Raw genomic sequence first — 23,734 nt, forward strand, 5'->3', positions numbered from 1 at the left:
TTGAAAAGTATTTTGTAAGATTTTTTGAATCATGTAACATATAGTTTTCATATAAATCAGTATATTTTTAAACTTATATTTATCTATTTAAATCTTAATAATATTATATCAACTATTTTAAATATAAACGTATATTGAATATATATAAGGAATAAAAACTTTATTTCATGTTTTTTGTTTTTATATTATTTTATATATTTAAAAAAATGTTATAAAAAATTCAAAATTCCTTATCTTTAAAGAAAATTATATTTCAAAAAAACAAATTTATAATAAAAACTTAATGTCCTATAATATTTAATTTTTTATATTCTCTTTTGAGTTAATGATATGAAAGAAGAACGTTTTATCTATTCAACAGAGAAAAACTCATTAGAAATTCGAATATACGACCCTGGATCTACAGTAAATGCTGCTATTATTGCTCATCCATATGCACCATTAGGAGGAAATTTTAATAATCATGTTGTTATTGCAATTGCAGGTATTTTTTTTTATATTTAATTCAAACAAATAAATATTAGAAAAATTATTTTCATTAGAATATTTAGTAGTTACATTTAATTTTAGAGGTGCATTAGGATCTAAAGGTCAAACCAGTTGGACAAGCTATCCGGAACAACAAAATTTTCAAACCGTTATCAATTATACTCTTACTAATTTCCCTAAAATTAATAAAATTATTTTAGGCGGCTATTCTTATGGTGCTCTTATTGCTATTAAAATGAATCCGCCTATTAAAAATACATTTTTTCTGCTTATTTCTCCTCCTTTACCTCCACTTACATATTTTCTTGGATTATTTCTCCAATTTACATCAAATAATTTACATAAAAAAGGTTTAGTTATATATGGTGGCAAAGACTTACTTACATCTTTATTTTCCTGGAGAAATTATTGCAAATTTTGGGCTAATCTGAATAGTCCAAATGAGTTAATTACTGTTAAAGTCGAAAATGCAGGTCATTTTTGGAGTGAAAAAAATAATCTTGAAATTCTTCTTTCTGAAATTTCCAACTGGATAAATTTTATTAGAACATAGAATTAAAATTAATATTTTAAATTATAATAAGTCTATCAAATCAATGTTGCATTTTAATGATATTCTATGGCATAAAAATTGACAAGTTATTAATACACAATTGTATATGTATTAATATTTCTAACAAATATAAAAATAATAATTTCATCCTAATATAATACATAACTAATTCTTTTGCTCTTTTTCTCGTTGCTCTTCCATTACTCTCATTAATTCTTCACTCATCGCAATAATTTCTCTTTTTTCTTTCTGCTCATTTTGTAGCATTTTCCTCATTTCTTCTATCTTTCCTTCAAGTGCAATAATCTTAGCTTCATATTTTTTTTCATAATTTGCTTTAAGTGCTTGAACTTTTTGATGATGCTTTTGTGAATATTGATAATGCAAATCGTTTGCTAAAACAGTCAATTGTTCTTGATGTTTAGTTTCTAGTTCTGCTAATATTGCTTGATCAATAGCAGGTGCAGTAGTTTTCGAGTCAGTAGATAACGACATCGAACTTCTAGACTCCAATTGAAGTCTCTCTTCTTCCCATGAAGTAATAAGATCATTTTTTTCATGTTCTAATATAGAAATTGTATTTTCAATATTTGCAACATGATTACGAAGCTCATTAATCTCTGCATCCCGACCTCGCAATTGAGATTCAAGATTAATAATTTCTGTACGCAATTTTGACCTTTCTTTCTCAAGATCATGTAATGTATACTTTGGAATACTTCTTGGTGTCATGAAAACAGGTTCTGGACTCATATCTAATAAAAGTTTTTGAGCTTCCGTAGGCGTAGATGGAGGAAGAGGTGGTAATATCATATCTGATGTAAAAAAAGATGTTTGTGGTGTATTAAAAGATAATAAAAGACTTCGGTTTGATCTTGAAGAAGATGGTCCATGTAATGTTCGTTTTGGTGTAGTAATATTTTCTCCAGCAAATAGCTGACTTGAGTGCTTATCCAATAAACTTTTTACATCGTTTTCAGATTTAACACGTAATTCATTTTGTTCTACTTGAGACAATAAATTTTCATGTAAAGTAGCTTCTTTCTGTTCAAAAATATCTGCTTTAGAAAACGAAACATTTGATCTTTTAGTAAATGTTTCATTTTCTGACATTTTTCAAGTATTTTAAAACAATCGAGATTAATAATTATAAATTTAATGATTAAGTATAAAAACAAGTATAGAAACAAGTGTAAATAATACAATATTATGATAGATTTAAGAAACAAATAATTCTTTTAAAAAAAATTATTTTTTTAAATAAAGTAAAGTATATAGCAATTTATAAAATTAGATCTACAAAGTTACGAATAAGTTTCTTGTTGAGCATTGTGTCCCACCGTAATAGGTGGTATTTCTCCTTGCTCGATATAATACTGATCATAAGGATTTTTTCCAGCACGGATATCTGCTTCATTGATCTCTACACCAGGATGTCCATTTGTGAGTCGAAGTTTGCGTTCATATGTTTTAGCATCACCATCTTCTGACAATCTTTGTTTATTCTCAATCTGAACACTAAAAGGCCCATTCACTTCTCGATCTAACCTGTTATATTCTAAAATGGCATCTGAAATAGGTGCGCGTTCTAGGAGATAAACCATATAAATATGTGTTAAATCTTTAGTTACAAGTGGAGGAAGACGAGCCGTTTTTCTAATCTGAGTAATGACATTAAGAATACGACAATGCGCTTTTTCTGCAGTATCAGGAGCTTTGATTATTAGTGATATATAATATAATATAATGTTTACTTACAAACAGGTTGTTCCATTTCAAACATAAGATAATTGATCCAAAAATAACGGCTATCAAGATATTTAGGGGCATTTTTTTGAAACATTTCACGAGCTTCATCAACAGAACCTTTGCACTTATAATATTTAACTAATTGTTTAAAGAATATATCTATACCTTCCATATCAATCTTATCCATTCAGTAGTTAATGCTGCTTTTGCATAAATATCACACGTATTACTATCAATAAATCGTTTTAATATAGCAATAGAATTATCAATACTAGAAGAAAGACGTCGTTCCATATTAACCCATGAAATAATAGTTTCTATATGACCAGGGACTTTTTATGTTAACAAAATTTAGCATATCGATATGAATATTACGCTTAACAAGTATAGATTCAAACATAGCTCTAGAAATATCTTCATGACCAAGTTGTTCTTCAAAATAAGCATATTGATGACGAATAGCGGGTCGACTGATTCATCAAAACTTATTTATAATGATAAAAACACTTACCAAACAGGAACAAAAGTAGAACATGCGCGTTGGTATATCAATCGGACTTCTTCTTCTTTGTTTTCCTGTGCAGACATCCACCGAACATATCGGAACCAAAATTCATCATATAGTGCCTTTTAAAATTAACAATAACCATAAACAATTAAAAAGTATAATACACATGCAACCAAGCAACGCTCATAAAGAAATTGAATCCTTTTGAAATTCCCTTCTGTTTCTTCAAAATCTAAATATTTTCTCCAGTTAACTAATTGCGCTTCATCTAATTCAGTTATATGAAAATATGGACGACGTATCTATTCAAGTTCAATTAAACACCAGAATATAATGTTTAATTCATACTTCTGCTTCGTACACCCATCTTCTTGTGGTCTCTACTTGGGTACGATTAAATATTTCCAAATGCAAATTATGTATCCTCATTCTAGTTTCCCTTTCAATTTCGAGTTCACCACGTTCCATTTTTATTTGTTGTTGTCCAGCCTGGATAGAAGAAGCTGGTTCAGCAAGAACATCTCGTCTGAAAGAGTTTAATATGTCAGGTGGAAGAAGTTCTGATATAGGCCTTGTTGCTCCAACCTGAGTATATCTATAATAGAATTATTAATTATATATATATATATATATATAATTTAGAAACCTCTCAAAATATCGAGCATATTGATGCATTGGGATATGAATAACACGATCTAAAATCATAAAAATACGATCAGGTGCTTCCATACGTTCTTCAAATTCAATATATTTATCCCAAAAAGGATGTGACAAAAAATCTAAACCAACATGAGTAGCTCCACGTTCAAATAATCTAAAGAGCAATATTAGTTAGATACAACAAAATACGACTTAAATAATGCAAAAACTTAGGATACTCTTTAACTCCAAATTCTATGAATTATATAATAGAATAAGACTTAATATTCGTTAACAGATTTTGAATTTTTTCATAAATGGAAATACTCAAGTGACAATAATAAAGAAATAAAAAAGATACTCACTCTCTTGTTTCTTCTGCATCATGACTTGTCTCCATTTTAAATCCACAATAATTTGTCCAAAGATCAACAGAATTAGATATACCTGCAACTCCTCTTTCATAAACCTAAAATCATTAACTAATCTATTGATTTAAGAAATCATAAAAACAATCTCTGCTGCCTCTGTTCCAGCTATAGAGAATTCTAATTCCGCATATTTTCTCCAATATCCAAATAATAACGGAAATTTTGTAAGAAATCGATCATATGCATTTCTCATAGTACCAATAGCTTGTGGAGAAGAATTTCTATTTAACCCCCCATCTGCAGTCTCTACTATTCTTATCAAAGCCTCCCATGATTCAAAATCATCTGAATTTTGTTTCTGTATAAATTCTTTAGAAATATCATGTTTTTGCTTATTAAACTTACCACTAATCGAGAATATCTTTCATATTCTGTTTCTTCTTCTAAAATATGTCCTGAATATTCATTATAATTCATTTTTTATGAAGAAAAAAACTTAAAATGATAAAACTTTTTATAAGAGTAGATTTTTTCTTAAGAATTCTATCGTTAATATTTAAAACTTATAGATTAAAAAAAATTTGCACATAAATTATGGCAATAATTCTAAGAAAAAAAACATATTGAATAGCTTCTATATTTTATTTTTAAAAACATTTATAAATATTCAATGCAATTTGAAGAAAGCTCAAAAAACCGGCTTGTTATTCTGATTAGTGGATCAGGTACCAATCTTCAAGCAATTATAAATGCATGTGCATCCAAACGTATCAATGGTTATATATGTAGAGTTATTTCAAATATAGGATCTGCATATGGGGTTACTCGTGCAAAAAATGCAGGAATTCCAACCACAATACACCCTCTTCTCCCATATAAAAAAAAAGAAGAGTCAAATCCTGAAGGAATTCAAAAAGCACGGCATAAATATGACAAAGATCTTTCTGATATGATTATTAAAGAAAAACCGGTACTTGTTGTTTGTGTAGGTTGGATTCATATTTTATCGTCTGCATGTCTTGATCCGTTACAAAAAATTGGAATTAAACTTATTAATCTTCACCCAGCTCTTCCATCAACATTTAATGGAATGCACGCTATAGAGAGGGCATACAAAGCTTTTCATGAAGGTAAAATTACAAAAACAGGAGTTATGGTTCACTGGGTTATTGAAGAAATTGATCAAGGAGAGCCCATTGTTGTTAAAGAAGTTCCAATGTTAAATGACGAAACATTTGATCAGTTTAAAGAGCGTATGCATAAAGTCGAGCATGATGTAATTATAGATGCTATTTTAATTGTTTTGCAGTGCAAAAATATGTAATTTATATTATTTTTTGGAAATAAATTCAATTTTAACAATTAATAGTTAATGAATATGTACATGTAAATATAAATAAAAAATGCTTTTGTGTAATTAATATGGAATACCTGTATGAGTTTAGTCTATTTTAAAAACAAAGTTAAATTACCATTGGTAATTGATTGAAATTGATCGTATATAACTGTTCGTCTATTTTCATAACTACTATTAATAAGTTTTATTACTGTTCGTGCTACTTCATGATCTTCCAAATCTAAATGAAAACGGCTTCGAAGATTATTAATAGTTGTAGCTCCTTTAAAACACGGAAGCCCAGAATCTAACATGAGAGTTACACATTCAATTATATTTTCTGCATATGGTCTACACGCAAAAAAAGCTTTAATACATAATTCTTGAAACCAAATAAACGACTGGGTTTTTTGATTCCCACCCATTACAGCAATCATTTCCCTAGTTAATTTAAATGGAGCAGATTCAAAAGTAATTCCTCCAGGTGCTATTTATATAAATTATATACTGAATTCATACTAATCATCAAAATACCTATATCAAGAAGAAAACCAAAATCTATATATATTAATAATGATTTTTAATTAATAAATCAAACTACCAATATGCACTATATGTCCTTCATTATCAATCATAATATTACCATTATGACGATCTTTTATTTGTAAAATATATGTTATAACTGAATATGCTGCCATACTTTGAACAAAATTGTTTCTAGCCTAAATTGGTTAGACAAATTATTTTATAATCATTCTACTTTTTGAAACTCAATAGAGTTTTCGTCGCCATATTTTGTTATAAAATATCTTAATATAATAAATAATAGTTTTATAATAATTTTGGATTTGTCTTACTCATATAACCCGTTAACTGCTTCGCGGCCAAGCATATCACGAGAAATACTATCTGGTAATACATCTATAATTCCACACTATAAACTATTACACTTTTTAAATATATATATTGAAAATAAATACCCCGGGCGCAGTAGCTGTGACTCTATATGGAAAAACATATAAACTTAAACCAATATCATTAAATATATTTCTAAACATTGAAATCAATTGAAGAGCAAGAACATCTTGACGACAATCATCACCGACTTTAAATATAGATGACTTCCAGAATTCTTGTGTAATTTCTTTATTTAAACTGCTATCAGAATCTTCATTTGGAATACTTTCTTGAAAATTTATATGTCTTTCTTTTTTTACTTTTATTCTAAAAGTTAGAATAAAAGGTGCTTTAGCGTGACTCTGTAAAGGTTTTCCTGATTTCCTATCAATACCAATAACGATATCTTCAGGATTACTCGGAAGATAAACATTTGATTCTACTTTGATTTTTGAGACTTCTAGATCTATTTTTTCTTTTTTTTCGAGTTTAGACTTTTTAATATATGGTTTTAATTTTCCAGAAATAGATGTAACTTCATCAAAAAAGTTAAATTCTCGCTCATAAAATGCTTTATTTTCTTCAGTAAAACCTGATATTATACGCTCCATAACATTATCTAATACAGATTTTATAGAATCAGGCTCTGATGCTTCCTCATCTTTGTAAGTATTAGCCTTTATATTCCATATCATTTGGTGAGCAAACAATTGTGAAAGCATACTAGTTTCTACAATAAATTGTTCGATATAACCCAGTGTATCATATCGAAGTGCTTGAACAAGTTCTGGTACATAAAAAAATATAACGTCTAATGAATAATGTTCTAAAACTCTCGATGCGTATTGCAAAATAAACCCATTATTACTATAAATAGGAAGAAAATATGTAATAGCTGTAAGAGGAACAATTGGTGCCCAAAACTCAAGATATTTCAGCTGAAAAGTAATATCATTGAAAAATTTATTATCAAAAAGAATATTCAATGCACTTGGACAGTCAATCACGTTAAAAGGATTTTCCATAACTAAATCTCTTAAAACTTTGTATAGTCCTCTTGATTTGAATCTATATAATAAATTAACCGCAAGAACAGGATCATGGTCCCATGCTGTATCCACAAAAATTTTCCATTGTTCATCTGAGATATTCGCCCAAAGAGTAGTTAAGTTATATGTACATAAACCTACCATTCTAACATTAAGCCAAGTTGATATACGATATTTCTCATGACTAATTAAAAGATATAAAAGTTTTTGCTGTTTTTCATGAACATTATCAAAAAATTCATCATAAAAAGATGACTTTGCAATGATATTATCCTTTTCTATAGCATTTTGAATAGTAACTAAAAGATTTAACTCTGTTTCTAACTGAATTCTATTTCCTCCAAATGTCCATTTTGGTGCTCGTGAAAACCATGTAAAAATAGCTGAATATAAAATTTTTTTTGTTTTCATATATGTTATAGCATCGACATCTTTAAATTTTAATATTTTAAAACCAAGATTAAATAAATGAAGATGTAATTCTCTTGATAAGATATGCTTACTAGATTTTTTATTTATTATAGCAGTACTTATAAAACGAAAAAAAGATGAAATAATACCAAATACGTTAAAGTTTTTATAAAAAGCTTGTAAATGACTTGAAAGAAAATTCGTAAGTAATAGATGAGGAGTAAATAAATTAAATGCATTTTGATGTTCTTTATCATATATTGATTTGTCAGTTGGAAGATATTCCATAGGTTTAGCAAATGCATTCAATGGATCAATAGAATTAGAAAATAAGCCCTGTCTTCTTCTAATAGTCCATTCAAAATTTCTTGATATTTCTGTAAGAAGTTGAATTTGGAGAGAAGGCCGTTCTGTCATTATCCATGTCCATAAAGATATCCCAAGTTTTATAGAAGGAATAGTCAAAATCATAAACGGAATTCTAACAATAAAGCGAGCTAGAATTTTTTCGTATCCTGTACCAGTAATTATACAAGTAGCAACTTTTTGTAAAGAATCCCTCAGTTCATTTATTTTGAGTTTTTTTTTTTTTTTTAAATTATTTTCTATCTGAGACATGTTTTGTAATACGCTGAAAATAAAACTACAGTCATTAAAATCATTTTGATGAGTAAAATCTAATTAAGTTAAAATATTAAATCAGAAAATGAAATTTACTACCATTATTTCGTATTGGATGTAATATTGAAGTAGGAAATTTATTTAATTGTCGAACAGTATATTCTGAGATAAATTCTGACGAAATATTTGTCAAAAGATCTCCAACTGTATATATTTAGATAAATTCAAACCGATAAAACTTTAACTTACACATTTTTTTATCTATATAAGACAATGAACCGCCAATATCTAATGCTACTGTTCTTCCTAAAGAAATATTACCAGTTAAATTTGAATCATCAAAATCAGAAAGATATGTCTATGAATATTAATACATTATGGTATTAATACAAAATTATACATGTAAAAGTGATTTAAGATCCAAAGGGCTAATTTGTAAAGTAAGTAAAAGCCACTTTTTTGTATATGTTAACAAATCACGAAGAATCAATTTTCTTTCAGTGTAAGAATCCGAAAACTCTAAAGAGAGATTTCCACGTGAAGATGAAAAAGTATATTGAGGTGTATACTAAGTAACAATTATATAAAATATAATAAAAAAAATACACTATACTTCAGATAAATATTGATTTGCACAGCTATACCACAATAACGATAATGATTCAAGTAATGTATAAAGAACCGATTGAGAACATAAAACTGATGGCATTGAAGAGACAACCTTATCACAACATTTTAAGGCCAATTCACGTGGTTGTTTTATTTTGTAAGAGCAACTAAGAATCAATCTTTTCATTTCTTTTGAAAGCAATACAGAACTTTCTGGTCCTTTAGAACTTAAAACAAACGATAAAATAAAAACATTAGTTGCCTAAAATAATAAGAAATGCACATAAATAGATAAATAGAAAAGCATACAGAATGAGCTATTGCTGATATACATGTTGCAATGTCACTTTCTTTAATATTTGTATTTTTTAAATAAGCAAATGTATATGAACAAATCCCAGCATTACTTCGTAAAATCTCTAAAAGAAACACTGATGATAAATATACAGTTTTCGAGTAAGATGCAGATTTAATCTCGCTTGCACATGAAGGTAATGCTTTTGAAAGAGACTCTCTTAAAGAATTTAATTCCTATTACTCAATTAGAAAAAAGCTAAATTATTTTTATTTTACTTTTTGAGAACACCCTCTTCTTAAAATAGTATTCAACTCTAAATCATTCTCAAAATGAGTAGTAACATTATCTAATACTAATGGAGGAGAGTATCTTGCAATTATTTTTAATAACTCAATATTTTCATTAATCAGTGCTGATCCTGCAATAAATCCACATAAAACAAGAGTAAACCACATATTACAAAAAAGAAGAATTGTTTCTGAATCAAAAGAAGGCTCATCATCAAATTTCTGAAGAAGTGTTGCTAGGGGACATAAAATACTAAGAATGTTATTTTGAATGCTCTTTTAAAATATTAACTATAGTAAAACTCGTTTAGAAAAACTATACCTTTAAATCTTTATTTTGATGCTTTTTTCCTGTTTCATTTTGTTTCTCTGAAACTTTATCAAATCCTATTATAATATTTAACAAATTATTAAGGTAAAATGTTAATAATTCTGATTTTTTTTCTATATTTGAAGATATATTTGTAAGAGATGATCGAAACTTTAATAATAAGTAAAGAAGTAAATTAATAATTAAATTTTACCACATCTAAAACAATGTTTAGTTCATGACCATTGAGTCCTTCTGCAACCCGAGAATAAAATTTGATTATACTCATAACATTTTTTTCTGATTTTGTTTTAGTCACATTCGCAAGCTTTTCTAAAATAATTTTATCAACTTCGTTATCTATTTTACCATACTTTTGTACAAGAATTGATATAGATAACGCAGCTATCTAATAGATTTAATATTTTTTTTAAAATAAAATAGCTTAACCTTTTCATCAGGCATCATAATTGCTATTTGAGTAATGACATCAATGATTTTATAATGAACAATACGCTTTTGAATATCTGATTTAAATATTAAAGACATATTGCTTCTAATTGTCCGTTCATCCAAATGAACAAGTAAATCTGCAGATGGTGCTGTTGGAATACTTGATGAAATAGAATTAGTTAAAGAGTATATTGTAGTAATAATTGCATCTTGCGATGAGTGCTAATTAAATAAGATATTATAATAGGAAAGAAATAATATACTTTAAGAACATATGTAAGTCTTCTTGATGTCAATGCAGTAAGATCTTCATTGTACTGGAAATTAGAATTAGATTCTGAAAAATAGAGAATATGTATTCGAAAATATTGAATAATAACACTAGCATTATCTGGAAAACTTTATTGAAATATTTTAGAAAAAATAAATAAACATAAGGAATATTACTGGACAGCAATTGCCGCGAAAACATCTTGAATCGCAATAGTGTAAATAATTCCAAAACCCTCATATGATAATTTTAAAAGCTCATCAAACCATTTTGACATTAATGAAAAATCTTTAAGAACAATACAACAAAGACATGTTGTTCTCTAATCTTAATTAGTAATAATTTTTAGATTTATAAGATAAATAAACTAATGAATATGAAAATAATTTTTGAAATGTATTTGATTCAACGACATTAGATCTAGGAAATGAATTAAGATATTTAATAACCCCTTTCAAACACTGGATTATAGAAACGATTACAGAAGATTGAAGAACATTTTCAAAATTCAAAATATTATCCGTAAGAATTTCTTCCCAATTTAATGAATCATTTCCTACTATTTGTCTAAAAATATATTTTTGAATTATAAAAATAACATTTTTGGTCAATATGAGACACTTTCCTAACACTATATCATTAGATTGTTGTTTGGCTAAAAATGGTAAATTTTGATTTTGTTGTTCATTTTCAACTTTCGTTATTAGATTTAACATTTTAGCCAAAAAATCTTCTGAAAGTAAATATTTTAAAGCTTCAAACATAGTAGTAAATTCTAAATCTAATTGGGGAAATTTTGACATTTTGAATCCTTTAAGAAAACCAAACAATGATGTGAATGGTGCTTGCATCTCAAATATTAAAAAAGCTAAAATTTTAAGCTATAATATAAAAGAAAAAATAAATTACAATCTATGCAATTCTTCAAACTTGTTAAAACCTCTTCAATATATTCAATAAATATATTCAAAATTTCTGGCTGATATTCGGGAAATAAATCTATAAAACGTAAAAGAGAGAGTGTGCTTTTGTTTGCCAAGTCTTTTAGATAAAAAACTTCTAAACATATATTTTAAACTTTAAGTCGTATTAAAAGATAGGCTTAACTGTCAACGTCCAAAATGGATGATAACGTAAATGAACCACAAGAAGATTTCAGAATCGCTCCTGCCTCATTTATCAATTCCTTTGAACACTTTAAATGCTTTGACTCAATAATGGCTTCACAGGTAGTAATAATACCATGAAATTCTCGAGGACTCTAAATTTATAAGTTATATTTGTAATTACATAAATACGTAATCACTAATTGTATGAAATCTTCTTTTGATGATAATTTATATCCAATAGCATTAAAGATTCGTCCTTTTTGTGATTTTAGTTTACGTTTTATTGATTTTCTCCATGTTTCCTTCGATTTTGCCAATATTTCGTTATCATTTGTATTAAAACTAAGAGTCAATGCTTTTTTAAGTGCAGTTCTTCGAACATTACTAAAAATCCTAAATTTTTTTAACTTTTTTTTATTTAATCTTAAAAAGTAATCTATTTTTACCAATCCATATTCCTGTTTAATTTTTAAGCATGACGATAGATAATATTAGAAAAATGTTAATCGAAATATAGGTTTAAATAGAAAAATGTAAATAATAAAGTATCTGTTTTTATTTAAATAACTACACATATTTTTCTATATATGTTGAAAAAAATATTAATACATAATTTTTTATGGAAGAATAAAAAATACTAAGAATTACTCTCATTTGGATTCATGTGTATACCCCAGAGAACGTAGACGTTCGCTTAATATTGGATGTGAGTAATGATAGCTGCTATATAACCAATCTGCATCCATATTAGTTAAATTTTGAATATGAAGTTTTATAAGTGCACGTGAAAGTTCATTTGTATAATTAAGTTTGGCTGCAAATGCATCTAAATATATTAGTGAAAATATTTAGTATGAATATAAAATGCCATGCCTGCTTGAAATTCATTTTTTCTGCTAAGAATATTGATAAAAAATGTTAAAATACTATTTATAGGCGTTAAAATGTCATTATATAAAACAAATCCTATTAAAATTGGCATGTCTGAATAAAATCCAAATGAGTAGTAAAGAGATGTATTTTGTATGAAGACAGAAAACAACATGAATACAAAAAATATGTGAACTTGAGCAATTATTAACATTTTTGATACATGATACAATGCCCAGTGTCCTAATTCATGTGCTATAAAATAATAAGCATATAAAAATAAAAATAATATTAAAATACCTAAAATTGCTACAATTTCTACAGTTTCTAGTTTTCCAATTAACGTATCATAAATAACGATATGTTTATTCCATGGTAAACCGAAAAAATATGCATTACTATGTGCACTTCTTTTTGATCCATCGATTACATAAATTTTTTTAAGAGGAAATTTCAATTCTGATGCTAAATTTTCAACCTTTGTTTTTAATTCTCCTTCAGGAAGAGGCGTAAGTTTATTGAATAAAGGTTGAATGAAAGCTGGATAAATTAAAATCATCACAATTTGAAATACGAGTACAAAAAGCCAAAGATAATAAAAAAAAATTTGACCAAAGTATGCGACAATTTTCAAAAATACAAAAAGAACAGGCCCCCCAATAACAATGAGTAGTATTTGACTTTTAAGCAAATCAGTGATAAAGAGAGAGGGTGTCTGCTTATTAAATCCAAATCTTTCTTCTAAAACAAATGTTGAATAAATAGAAGTAGGGAGATTCAGAATTAAGACACTTATATTTAAAATAAAGAAAAAAAATAAAGAATACATGATCTTTTAATGTCAATAAAATATAATGTACTATTTGTATTTTACCTCTCCTGAATTTTTTTCCGAAAAAAAACGATTTATCAATGACTGAACATAGGCATAGAGCTTAGGAAGGACATCATACTTTATAATTAACATTTTCTGAATAAGTCCATAAAGTTCAACAATAAACCCAAATTTAGTTTTTACACGACTATATGTTTGACTTTTATCAAATGTCTCTTGATCAATAATATTTTCTAATGTAATTGGAGGTTTTTTTTCTTTTAATTTCTTATATTGTCTTAGCATTAAAAATTGTTCAAAAGTATATTGTGCTTAAATTTTAATTCTTATTAAAACAAAAAATATAAATTACCTATAATAAATGAAACGACAAGCTTTTTCCATGGAAAACCAGGAATATCTAACCTATTTTTGAGATCCTGAAGACTTATCAATATTTATATATAGAAACTTTTGTTCTAATAAACCTCTAAAAAATCCATCTCTGGTTTTTTCAAGTTAACAGAAAAACGTCACTGAATATAAAAATAATGATTAAAAAAAAATGTACAAAATAGAGTAGAGTAATAAGCAATATAAAGAAGCTATATGAAATATAAAAGTGCAATTCTGTATTTTACATAATTAATCTTTAATGTTAAATATTGGTAAATAAAAAAATATGGTAAAAATATGTATGCAAAAATGAACCAATTAATATTTCTTAGTAAATATTTTCAATAGTACATCTTTATAAAGATAACAATGTATAAAAAACGTGCTAAACAACTTGTCGAAAACATTGACTTGCTATATAATACATTCCATGCTTTTCCAAATCATATTTTAAAACAAAAGTATCCTACATATATAAGATAATTGACCCCTTTTGAGTATTATAGTGCAACTATACCGAAAATCCACGTGGCTGTGACTCATTTCCATATCGTACAGATCCAGAAACAACTAGTACAATATTACATGCACCATGCTCATTCATACTTGATGTCATAGGGTGACAATCAAAGTTCTGAACCTAAATAAGTGTTATATAGTATTTTTAGCGGAAAAAATACAACAACCTCATGGCAACTGTTAGGAAGTTTTTTAACAAATTCTGCATAACATAAACCAGTAAAGGCATTTCCATTCCAAACGATAGTTGAAAAAGGTCTATAAAATTGATACAAAACATCTCTGTTGCTATCCATACATTTAAAGAAGACATTAATAAAATTTTCGGCTCCTATAGATATTTAATTTGACTTAAAAATATAAATAAAATACCTTTGCTTGTAATATCAATCAAACTTTTAAAATCTTGCTAAAATATTTTAAGGAATATATATTTGAGTTATGTTCTAAACCTACAGACATAATATTTTATAATTTAAAGTATTGGATTAAACCGTCATCGAGGTTCTGATGCTTTCTGCAAAAAAACAAAATAATAAAAAATCTTATTTTTTAATATTTATTATTATAAAAATATATATTTTTAATAGAAAATGCCTTTTCTTGATATTCCAGAGAAATCTAATAGATTGAAAAGTCTTAATATTATTTCAAACAATTATGGAAAATATAATGAATATGATGCTAAAGAAAAGAACGATCATTTAATTGTAGAAAAAATAATGCAAGGAAATAATAAAAAAGAAGGACTTAATATTTCAGGACTCTCTATAAATGAAGGAGAATGTCAAAAAAAATCTAAAGAAATTTATATATCTCCTCTTCCAGGCTTTGTTATTAAAACGATACAAACAGGCGATCAAAAAAAGCGGTTTCCTCAAGGTACAAAAGTATTTCTTAATTTATGTCATTCAGAAAAAGTTACACCGCCAAAAGATGGTGTTGATCGTGATATTGGGCTAAAAATAATGAGAGGATGGCATTGGGAAATACCTATTGTTGTAAGTGTAGAACGATGGGATGTAGACAAAGGTATAATTGTTGATAATAAAGTATTATATTAATTGGAAAATCAGCTGGAAGGAAATGTTTAGTAATAGATTGTTGTTGTAATACTTCTGTTATGAAGTTATCTAAAGAAGATATAAATATTCGTTTTTTTTTCATTGAAACATGTTTTGAGGTTGTTGAAGATAAAACAGGAATGATTCTTTCTAGAGGTTATTATTTTTTTAACTATTAATGAGGATTTATGTGGTCTAGAATATACTATTCCTAAAATGAAATCTAAAGGTGAATTACTATCAAGTATTTTGGAACTAGACAATATTTTTGATAAAAAAATACAAGAAATTGATAGTAAAAATATATCTTCAAAATATATTAAGAAAAATGCATCTCAAGAAATTAAGAAAACTGGTGCTATTATAAACAAAAATGTACATTTATCTCTTTCAGAAACAAATATTGAAAAAAATGAACTAATGAAACCAATATATACTATTGAAGAGTTTTTCCCGCTAGATGGCAGTACAAAAAGATTTAAAGTAGTAGTAGACCTTCCATTAATAGTATGTGTGCATTTTGTTAACTTGTGATATTAATTGGTGTAGGAAAATGCTACTCATACATGTTTAGAATTGATCAATAAGAATGGAGTATTTTCATTAATGCTTTGTGTAAAAGATGTTTATGCTAAATTAAAAATACCTATTTCTGAATTTTATAAGGAGGAAAATTCATCTATAGAAGCCTTTTTTGTAAATAAAAGAAAAAAACTTTATATATTTGTACCATGTACATAAATTCAAATACCGAAAGGACCAAATATGTTGTAAATAGTGTATACTTTGATATTTTTCTTATTCTAGAAATCATATTCATAACACTTATGTTTAAAATGCATTTTTTAGTCTTGCAGAAACATTTCTGAGATTTGAATATATCTGAAATATAAGAAAGGAAATTAAAAGAGAGACATACTTTTCCTGCTGGGCTTCCTAGAATAAGACTGACTACCGAATTTCGTGCTATATTAATGTTCAAAAATTTTCCAAGAATATGAATTTTGGTGTCTGCAACTACGATTCTTGTTTGCGTTGCATTTTCAATTGCAAACTTTGTTTTTCCATCCTTCCCAACGATTCTTCCAATCGCTCTGGACAAATGCTGGCCCTCAAGTGTTTTTACATCTTTAATCTCAAATGTATCAAGATAAATATCGTCTAATCGTATCATAGCAATTGCATCATTTACATCAAACCCTATTGCAAATGCTTTTATGAAATCTGCTCCTTTTTGCAGTGATTCTGGCATTTCTGTATAAATGCTTGTTCGCAAATCAACTGTTTTATTTTTCAAATTCATCCTCACTTGTAATTTTAAATGTTCTACTAATGGAGGATAGATTTTTGACCAATTTGCCTTTAATGGTGACATTCTATGATATGGAATTCTTACAGAAGTCATATCTAATCTCTTATATGTTGATTTTTTCTTATTTAGAGGTGCAAATTGTGGTTGATTTGCTTCATCTAGATGAATGTCATTGCTATCATCCTGAAATGCCACAGGCACTGTTGATGTATCAATTAGAAGCTCATCTATAAGAAAATATTAAAAACAGGTTTATTTATATTTATTTTTCACCTTTTGAAGTCTTTTGAGACTGAATATCTTTCATTTTAGAATTTTGAAAATTCTTAACGTCGACGAGAACGGCTATGTAAAGATCTAAGTAGCCAATATATCTGTTTTATAAATTAAGGAATAAAGTAAAGAAATAATGAGAATACAAGATAAAATACTATTTTTTGTATTGAATGAAGGGGCCAATGCATTGGAGTGCTAGATATGTGTATTTCTGCAAAAAGTGTATTTTTGAGATAGAAAAGACAAAAAACTCGTGGAATACGCTTAAGATGTCTTTTTTTTCGTCATTTATAGTTCAAAAAACGTGGATAGATAGAGGAGATTTCTTTTTATCTTTAAATCATGAAAAATGCTTCAACTCATGTTATGAAAATGACAAAAAATGGTTAAAAAATTGTTCTTTAAAGAATAGAGACAAAGATTCTTGTTTGACTACATATTTTTCATCAAATCACTTTTTCAGGGGAAAAGTAGGAATAAGAAATAGCTTTTTTAAAACAGTACACTCTCCACATGGTTCTAGAGCGTTTTTTCATATTAAAAGTCGAAATATATTAACTCGTCATTCAGACCAGTCTATATATAGTTTTTCATTAAAATCGATTCCTAATAATAGAGGGTATTATTCTAAAGAAGAGGCGTTATTATTAAATACATCTGGGTTTTTTGGACGTTTAAAAATTCATATGAAATATTGTTTAATGAAACAAATACGGCCGTTTAATATTGATGATATAAGTGCAATGTTTACATGGCTCATTGCATGTAACATTCTTTGGATTATTGTTGGAACAACTACTTTTTTTTCTTTAGTTTTAGCAGCAATTAATAGCGTTTCTGCACAAGAATATTTAGCTACTAAAATAGGAAAATATCTTACAAAGGAGACTGGTATTACTGTAACCTTTGAATCCGCTATTGTTCCAAAATGGAGAGATGGGACCATTTCATTTAAAAATGTTTATATTTCTAGATCTTCATATAATCAAAATATAAAAAATAATGTTAGAAAAGGGACGATTTCGAAAGCACCCAGAGTAATTGCAAAGGAGGACATAAACATTGAGAATTCGTGTTCTGAAGAAAATTCAAATTATGTACTTTTTGATTTAACAGTTGAAGACATTAGTGTAGTCTTTTCTTTTGTTAAATGGTTTAATGGAACTGGTATTATTAAGGATATAGATATAAAAGGCGTTAGAGGGGTTATAGATGCTTCTAAAGTTTATACAGATGAAGAAAATTTTCCTTATGATCCAAAATTGTTTCGAGGAAATCATCAATTAGGTGATTTTGAAATCGAAAATTTTCGACTTAAAAATGTTTTAGTAACTATACATCAGTCTAGAAAATTTCGTCCATTTAATGTTAGCATTTATAATTGTGAACTTCCAAAACTTAGGAAACAATGGTTGTTATATGATATTCTAAATGCAAATACAATTTCGGGTTCATATGATAATTCTCTTTTTACATTGCATCCATGTCAAACGGTTTCTCATGAATTGACTAAAAATGGTGAAATGTTCAAAAGAACACGTCTTCGAGTAGACAATGTTAACATAGATCATTTAAATGAAGGTGTTGATGGTCCTTTTGGCTGGATTACTCGTGGATACGTTGATTTTATTTTAGATTTTGTATTCCCTAATGGAACTAAGAATGATGATTTCAAAAAAGTTATGCACAATATTGTTGGTAGTATTGAAGCCACACTTATACAGCAAGAAAACCAAGAGAAAAAAAGATCATTTATATCATTGAATTTAGTAAATGGTATAATTCCTGAACTATTAAGAAAACTCACTCAGTATAAAAATTATCATGATTTACAAATAACAAGTACTGAAGAAATGACTATTGATATTAAAATGATATTGCATGGAGTTAAAGCAAATGTTCCATTATTCGCAAAAGAATTGTCATATGTTAGTAATGCATTTATTCGCCCAATCGTGGCGTATATTAATTCACATCATGCTTGTATACCTATTACTTGTAAAGTTATTAAAAATTTGGATGATTTTAATGGTAGTTGGACTATTTATGATAGTGGGTTAATGAATGATCTTTCAAAAGAGGTAGATATACAGTGATAGTTTATTCAATTTTTTCTTACGTTCTAGATTTACGAAGCATTTGCGAAAATGGTAGTTGATCAAGATATTAAACGGCATTGTATACGAACTGTATCTGCATGGTCCCTTGAAATGGCTGTTCACGCCATTCTCTCAAGCTTGAAAGGCATTATTTCATCCTTCTAGATCCATATTCGACTTATTTTTTGTATTTTTTCTTGATCATATATATTCACACAAATATACATATCTACATTTAAAGATTTAATCATTTTTTTCATTTAGGTTTTTAAATAATGCTATCATATGAGTTAAAGAATAAAAATTGTATCATAAATATACCTTATCTTGTACTTTTAGACTGTTTTTCGGGTACAAATTGAACTTCTGTTCTTTGTGCTAAGTTTTGTGCTGATGATTTTGATTTCTTCGTCTGTTTCTCTGCTGTATTGTCATTAATACTTCTTTCTAGTCACATGTATATTTACCAAGGTAGCTTTCTTTCATTTCAAGTGATAATTGCTGCCAACTTTGTAGTTCTAATGGTAAATTTGATCCGTATTGATCAGTAATACCAACAAAATCCGCTAGTTTATCAAGTAATCTTGGGTTTTTGAATGATATTGAATTATCTAAGCTTGTATTAAGATGTATTCCTTGTTTCTTCAGTGCTCTAAAATGCTCAAATTTCTGTACCAGTGCTTCTGGTACTGGTTCGTTGATAGGAACTGCTGTCCAGCTTGATATAAGCGGAGCAGTACATTGACGGAGGAGTACACGGTCTGAAACAGAGTTGTGTGTAGAAATAGAATCTATAGAGACAATATCAGATTTTGTAGATTGCTTATTCATTTCTGCAGTATCAGCAGGTACGTTGTATACAATTATACAATCTTTAAGGTATCGAGTGGGATAATGTGGAAAAGAGTTTTTAAAAAAGATGAAAAGACCAAATATTTAAATAAATGAGTTATACTATATTGATTACATTAGAGTTTGAAATAAGGTTTAAAATGTGATCAAGAACTAGTTGAATATAATTAAATAACAGCTAAGCAAAAGCCAAGATTATTTTCAGAATATTTCTACAACAGTTATTTTTAGCTCTATTAGCAAAGATGTTCTTGTATTTTTTTATTTGAATTAGCCCAGAAAATAGGAAAAGCAAAGAAAATGCAAGTATAAAAATGAAATAAAAACAATTGAAAAAATGCAAAGAATTAAGCAACAAGAGAAATAATGGTATAAAAACCTTACTATAGAAGTGTAGATTACGGAATATTGTCTAAATCTTCTGGAATATTAAATTGCGAAATAAGAAGTTCTTTTTGCACCATTAATTCATTTACACAATAGCTCTGTAGAATTAAAATGTTATCTACAGGATATTAGTTGACATGTATTGGTAAAAATACTCTTAACGCCCCTGTCCATCGATTTGCTGCATCTTTTGCTATTTGCGTTGCTTTTTCTGTATGAAGTATTAAAATAAATAATTAAGTATATTTAACATACTTTTAGCCTCAATGACTGTTGGATCTAAATCACGATAACGTTCTAGATTCTTAACAATTTCCATATGTTTTTTTTCTTTTTCAGTAACATTTTTTAATAAAGACGTACGCAATTGCTTTATTAGATTAGTCCATATACAATATTCATGTTGATTTTTTATACAGAATCTTCACGTTGGTTCATCTCTTGGTTAATTTGGTTTTGCAATGTCCGTGCTTCTGTTTGAAGTGTTTCAAGTTGTTTTTCCATTGTAGTAATACGAAGTTGTCTTGACTGCCTTGCTTCACTTGGAAAACTCCAAAAGTAATTTGTTGTCCCAATTTTATCCATTTTAACAATACCATCATCAACAAGTGATTGCAAAATATCCTTAATCGATTGAAGTACAATTTTCTTTTCCTGATAACCCTTCTTCTCAATCTTTAAAACATATAAGCCACAAACATATGTCAATTATTCATAACCACCTCTTTAAGTTGAAAAAATTCTTTCTAATTGCAAACGTCAGTAGAAATAAATGAATTGTCTATATACTGATTCATGGAACAATTCTTCTAAACGTGATCGCTTTTCTGCTAATGAAAGATTTTTTTTCGACTGTTTAAAGATTATGTTTTTAGAATATCAAAATATTAGAAGTACCATGATTTCCTAAATAAAACCCTTCAACCACAATAATGAAAAATAAACACTTGATCACAATTAAAATAAATCTAAAAACTAAACTCAAGCATCTTAATGGACACCAACGGGCATACTAAGCAACTTTCAGAAACACTTTTTTGATCCCAGCCATGACCAATCATAGCAGCAATTAAAAAAGAATCTCTGAAAGAGATTCGGCGTCTGCCTGAGATAGTGCAATACAAGCGACACCTGTGCCGGCCACATAGCAAGCTAGAGATGACCAGGCTCGGTTCAAAAAGTAGTATAATCAATGTGTTCCCAGTGGGAACATTTCAGAGATTAAACTGAAAAGAACAGATACTACACTTGATCTAAGCCAAAAGGCTGCACACATTAGTTGTTGAAAGAAAATTATGTCATCTTACCAAAGAGAGGTGAAGAAAAAAGTACGAAGAGCGCGTTTATATAGATTGGAGGGTTAGGGTTTCTTTATTAAAACTCCGATTGAAACTCCGTTTAGAGTTTCCCGTTCTGGTAAATTGTACGTAATTAGAGTACGCGACGTGTTAAAATAATATTAAGACGTATTAAGATAGATGACACGTGATGAATTATGTAATTTAAAACATATAATATGAAAAATATAAAGTTATTTTTATTTAATACGTGATAATAAAAATATATAAAACAAAAAAGATATTAAAGTGTAATAAAGTGTAATAAAGTGTAATAAAAGCTTTAAACATTGATTATCAAAACGTGAATAAACTCTATGTATAATTCTGTATTATAATTGATGTGTATAAGATGCTTAAATACCAAAGTAAAAGTTTTTTGATGAAAAAATAAAGATTATCCTGAAATAGTAATCCTTTGATCCGAAACAAAAAGACTAGGAATGCTAGGAATTGGTGGTATTTCGAGAGTATTGAAGGCTGAATAAGGTTTAGTATTTTTGGGTGTATGTTGGTCATAAAAATCGCTTTTTACTTGAGACTTGGGTCTTTTTAGTAAAAAATCAAATGTATATTCATCTGAATCTACTTTTGGGTAAATGTCGGGTAAATGTTCCTGTATGTTAGATGATATATCTTGTTTTTGTAAATGTTTAAATGAATAGTCCGTTGTACTTTCATAAGTATCTTGTACAGATGACTCATGTTCAATTGTTTTTTCGATTTGGTGTATTGGATAATTTGATTTTATATTTTTTGAATTAAAAATAGAATCATAATTTATTTTTTCATCAGAAAAGCAATTTAATTGTAATTCAGTTTCTGAAGCATCTTCTATATCAAAATACTCTTCACCTCTATCTTTATTACTATAATATTCCATTAATAACTGTTCAGTTGTACTAGAACATGAGGTTGTTTGTTCAAGTATGTCTTGAGGCATTGTATTTTCAGATTCAGATCCAACTAAATGCCTTAAAGTTTCTTTTTCTATTGAAACAGGACGTGATTTATTTTGAGAAAATGGTTGTGGTGAAGACTCATCATCAGAAGAGCAAGGTGAAGGAAGACCATTTACTACTCTTAGTACGCCAGGTGAAATCTGACCAAAATCAATATTTGACGGAGAAGCTAGCCTTTTATTAGGTAAATGTGTAGAAAAAGATGGTGGAGCGGGCATTGTTTCATCAGATGAAACAAGAGCAGATGTTGTGCAAGTATTGTATCGAGAAATATTGGAAACAGATGGGCCATATCGAGCTGATGTAGCAGGTGGCAGTGTATACGAAATGCTCTGTCTATGAAAAGGTCTTGATGGAAAATACTGGTAAAACATTCGGTTATTAATGGGATCAATTCGGTATCTCCTAGAAGGATGCTGAGTTCGAGGTTTAAGAACATCTTTCTTTCCATAAACAGGTAATTGAATATCCGATATATCTATATACATAGATGAAACAGGATTTTTCGTTTTAGTGCATTTAGGAAGAGAACAAAACTCATCTGACTTGCTTACAAGATTCGTCCCTGGATCAAATATATCTGTAAAATGATGCACTGGTACACCTGTATATCTATTTTGAAGAGCTGGAATATCGTGAGAACCTGAATTCTTCTTTCTTTTTGTTAATCGACGAGCAAGTGGCTTTTTATCATAAAATGTTTGTTTTCCATTGATGTTTCCCATTATTATTTCACGTAAATAATTCAATTAATCGTGTATATAGCACTCTGATATTTATATAATTGTATATACAACTTTCTTCCTTAATCTTTTGCTTCAATTTCTATTTTTAATTAAATGTTATTTTAAATATTTCCAATCAAGTCTCAATTTTTGGTGTTTTT

General features: G+C 27.9%; 13 protein-coding genes across 13 annotated transcripts; 4 read left to right on the top strand and 9 right to left on the bottom strand.

Moving 5' to 3' along the window:
* Window positions 1-330: 330 nt before the first annotated feature.
* On the top strand, window positions 331-1,042 carry T551_02954 (uncharacterized protein; the record flags this gene model as incomplete). The annotated part of the gene is made up of 2 exons (XM_018375217.1): window positions 331-484; window positions 525-1,042. The coding sequence occupies 2 exons, from the start codon at window positions 331-333 to the stop codon at window positions 1,040-1,042; spliced, it is 672 nt and encodes a 223-aa protein (XP_018228425.1).
* Window positions 1,043-1,207: 165 nt separating this feature from the next.
* On the bottom strand, window positions 1,208-2,155 carry T551_02955 (uncharacterized protein; the record flags this gene model as incomplete). The annotated part of the gene is made up of 1 exon (XM_018375218.1): window positions 1,208-2,155. One exon carries the CDS (start codon window positions 2,153-2,155, stop codon window positions 1,208-1,210), a length of 948 nt encoding a protein of 315 aa, XP_018228426.1.
* Window positions 2,156-2,346: 191 nt separating this feature from the next.
* On the bottom strand, window positions 2,347-4,786 carry T551_02956 (uncharacterized protein; the record flags this gene model as incomplete). Its single annotated transcript, XM_018375219.1, has 11 exons — window positions 2,347-2,756; window positions 2,801-2,915; window positions 2,957-3,123; window positions 3,167-3,261; window positions 3,303-3,418; window positions 3,464-3,601; window positions 3,648-3,894; window positions 3,946-4,113; window positions 4,304-4,407; window positions 4,452-4,667; window positions 4,715-4,786. The coding sequence occupies 11 exons, from the start codon at window positions 4,784-4,786 to the stop codon at window positions 2,347-2,349; spliced, it is 1,848 nt and encodes a 615-aa protein (XP_018228427.1).
* A 193-nt stretch (window positions 4,787-4,979) lies between these two features.
* T551_02957 (phosphoribosylglycinamide formyltransferase) lies at window positions 4,980-5,633 on the top strand (the record flags this gene model as incomplete). Its single annotated transcript, XM_018375220.1, has 1 exon — window positions 4,980-5,633. One exon carries the CDS (start codon window positions 4,980-4,982, stop codon window positions 5,631-5,633), a length of 654 nt encoding a protein of 217 aa, XP_018228428.1.
* A 122-nt stretch (window positions 5,634-5,755) lies between these two features.
* On the bottom strand, window positions 5,756-12,414 carry T551_02958 (1-phosphatidylinositol 4-kinase STT4; the record flags this gene model as incomplete). Its single annotated transcript, XM_018375221.1, has 23 exons — window positions 5,756-6,132; window positions 6,180-6,203; window positions 6,247-6,367; window positions 6,406-6,454; window positions 6,503-6,579; window positions 6,626-8,679; window positions 8,723-8,827; window positions 8,873-8,981; window positions 9,024-9,191; window positions 9,237-9,494; window positions 9,542-9,763; window positions 9,806-10,093; window positions 10,140-10,298; window positions 10,342-10,536; window positions 10,578-10,802; window positions 10,844-10,979; window positions 11,028-11,173; window positions 11,220-11,418; window positions 11,473-11,719; window positions 11,761-11,910; window positions 11,959-12,112; window positions 12,158-12,344; window positions 12,407-12,414. 23 exons carry the CDS (start codon window positions 12,412-12,414, stop codon window positions 5,756-5,758), a joined length of 5,658 nt encoding a protein of 1,885 aa, XP_018228429.1.
* Window positions 12,415-12,544: 130 nt separating this feature from the next.
* Window positions 12,545-14,147, bottom strand: T551_02959 (zinc metalloprotease; the record flags this gene model as incomplete). Its single annotated transcript, XM_018375222.1, has 6 exons — window positions 12,545-12,786; window positions 12,834-13,085; window positions 13,131-13,662; window positions 13,705-13,976; window positions 14,018-14,084; window positions 14,133-14,147. The coding sequence occupies 6 exons, from the start codon at window positions 14,145-14,147 to the stop codon at window positions 12,611-12,613; spliced, it is 1,314 nt and encodes a 437-aa protein (XP_018228430.1). The 3' UTR covers window positions 12,545-12,610.
* A 278-nt stretch (window positions 14,148-14,425) lies between these two features.
* T551_02960 (uncharacterized protein) lies at window positions 14,426-15,021 on the bottom strand (the record flags this gene model as incomplete). Its single annotated transcript, XM_018375223.1, has 5 exons — window positions 14,426-14,506; window positions 14,558-14,680; window positions 14,727-14,890; window positions 14,932-14,968; window positions 15,016-15,021. 5 exons carry the CDS (start codon window positions 15,019-15,021, stop codon window positions 14,426-14,428), a joined length of 411 nt encoding a protein of 136 aa, XP_018228431.1.
* A 131-nt stretch (window positions 15,022-15,152) lies between these two features.
* On the top strand, window positions 15,153-16,364 carry T551_02961 (uncharacterized protein; the record flags this gene model as incomplete). The annotated part of the gene is made up of 4 exons (XM_018375224.1): window positions 15,153-15,591; window positions 15,636-15,779; window positions 15,823-16,130; window positions 16,173-16,364. The coding sequence occupies 4 exons, from the start codon at window positions 15,153-15,155 to the stop codon at window positions 16,362-16,364; spliced, it is 1,083 nt and encodes a 360-aa protein (XP_018228432.1).
* Window positions 16,365-16,454: 90 nt separating this feature from the next.
* Window positions 16,455-17,242, bottom strand: T551_02962 (uncharacterized protein; the record flags this gene model as incomplete). Its single annotated transcript, XM_018375225.1, has 3 exons — window positions 16,455-16,505; window positions 16,543-17,162; window positions 17,209-17,242. 3 exons carry the CDS (start codon window positions 17,240-17,242, stop codon window positions 16,455-16,457), a joined length of 705 nt encoding a protein of 234 aa, XP_018228433.1.
* Window positions 17,243-17,480: 238 nt separating this feature from the next.
* On the top strand, window positions 17,481-19,475 carry T551_02963 (uncharacterized protein; the record flags this gene model as incomplete). Its single annotated transcript, XM_018375226.1, has 2 exons — window positions 17,481-19,292; window positions 19,338-19,475. 2 exons carry the CDS (start codon window positions 17,481-17,483, stop codon window positions 19,473-19,475), a joined length of 1,950 nt encoding a protein of 649 aa, XP_018228434.1.
* Window positions 19,476-19,632: 157 nt separating this feature from the next.
* T551_02964 (uncharacterized protein) lies at window positions 19,633-20,141 on the bottom strand (the record flags this gene model as incomplete). Its single annotated transcript, XM_018375227.1, has 2 exons — window positions 19,633-19,733; window positions 19,778-20,141. 2 exons carry the CDS (start codon window positions 20,139-20,141, stop codon window positions 19,633-19,635), a joined length of 465 nt encoding a protein of 154 aa, XP_018228435.1.
* Window positions 20,142-20,488: 347 nt separating this feature from the next.
* Window positions 20,489-21,610, bottom strand: T551_02965 (uncharacterized protein; the record flags this gene model as incomplete). Its single annotated transcript, XM_018375228.1, has 8 exons — window positions 20,489-20,760; window positions 20,805-20,919; window positions 20,967-21,224; window positions 21,272-21,295; window positions 21,339-21,401; window positions 21,447-21,455; window positions 21,497-21,517; window positions 21,563-21,610. The coding sequence occupies 8 exons, from the start codon at window positions 21,608-21,610 to the stop codon at window positions 20,678-20,680; spliced, it is 621 nt and encodes a 206-aa protein (XP_018228436.1). The 3' UTR covers window positions 20,489-20,677.
* A 673-nt stretch (window positions 21,611-22,283) lies between these two features.
* On the bottom strand, window positions 22,284-23,573 carry T551_02966 (uncharacterized protein; the record flags this gene model as incomplete). The annotated part of the gene is made up of 1 exon (XM_018375229.1): window positions 22,284-23,573. One exon carries the CDS (start codon window positions 23,571-23,573, stop codon window positions 22,284-22,286), a length of 1,290 nt encoding a protein of 429 aa, XP_018228437.1.
* Window positions 23,574-23,734: the final 161 nt, after the last annotated feature.

Source organism: Pneumocystis jirovecii (assembly GCF_001477535.1).
Source record: "Pneumocystis jirovecii RU7 chromosome Unknown supercont1.14, whole genome shotgun sequence".
NCBI lineage: Eukaryota > Fungi > Ascomycota > Pneumocystomycetes > Pneumocystales > Pneumocystaceae > Pneumocystis > Pneumocystis jirovecii.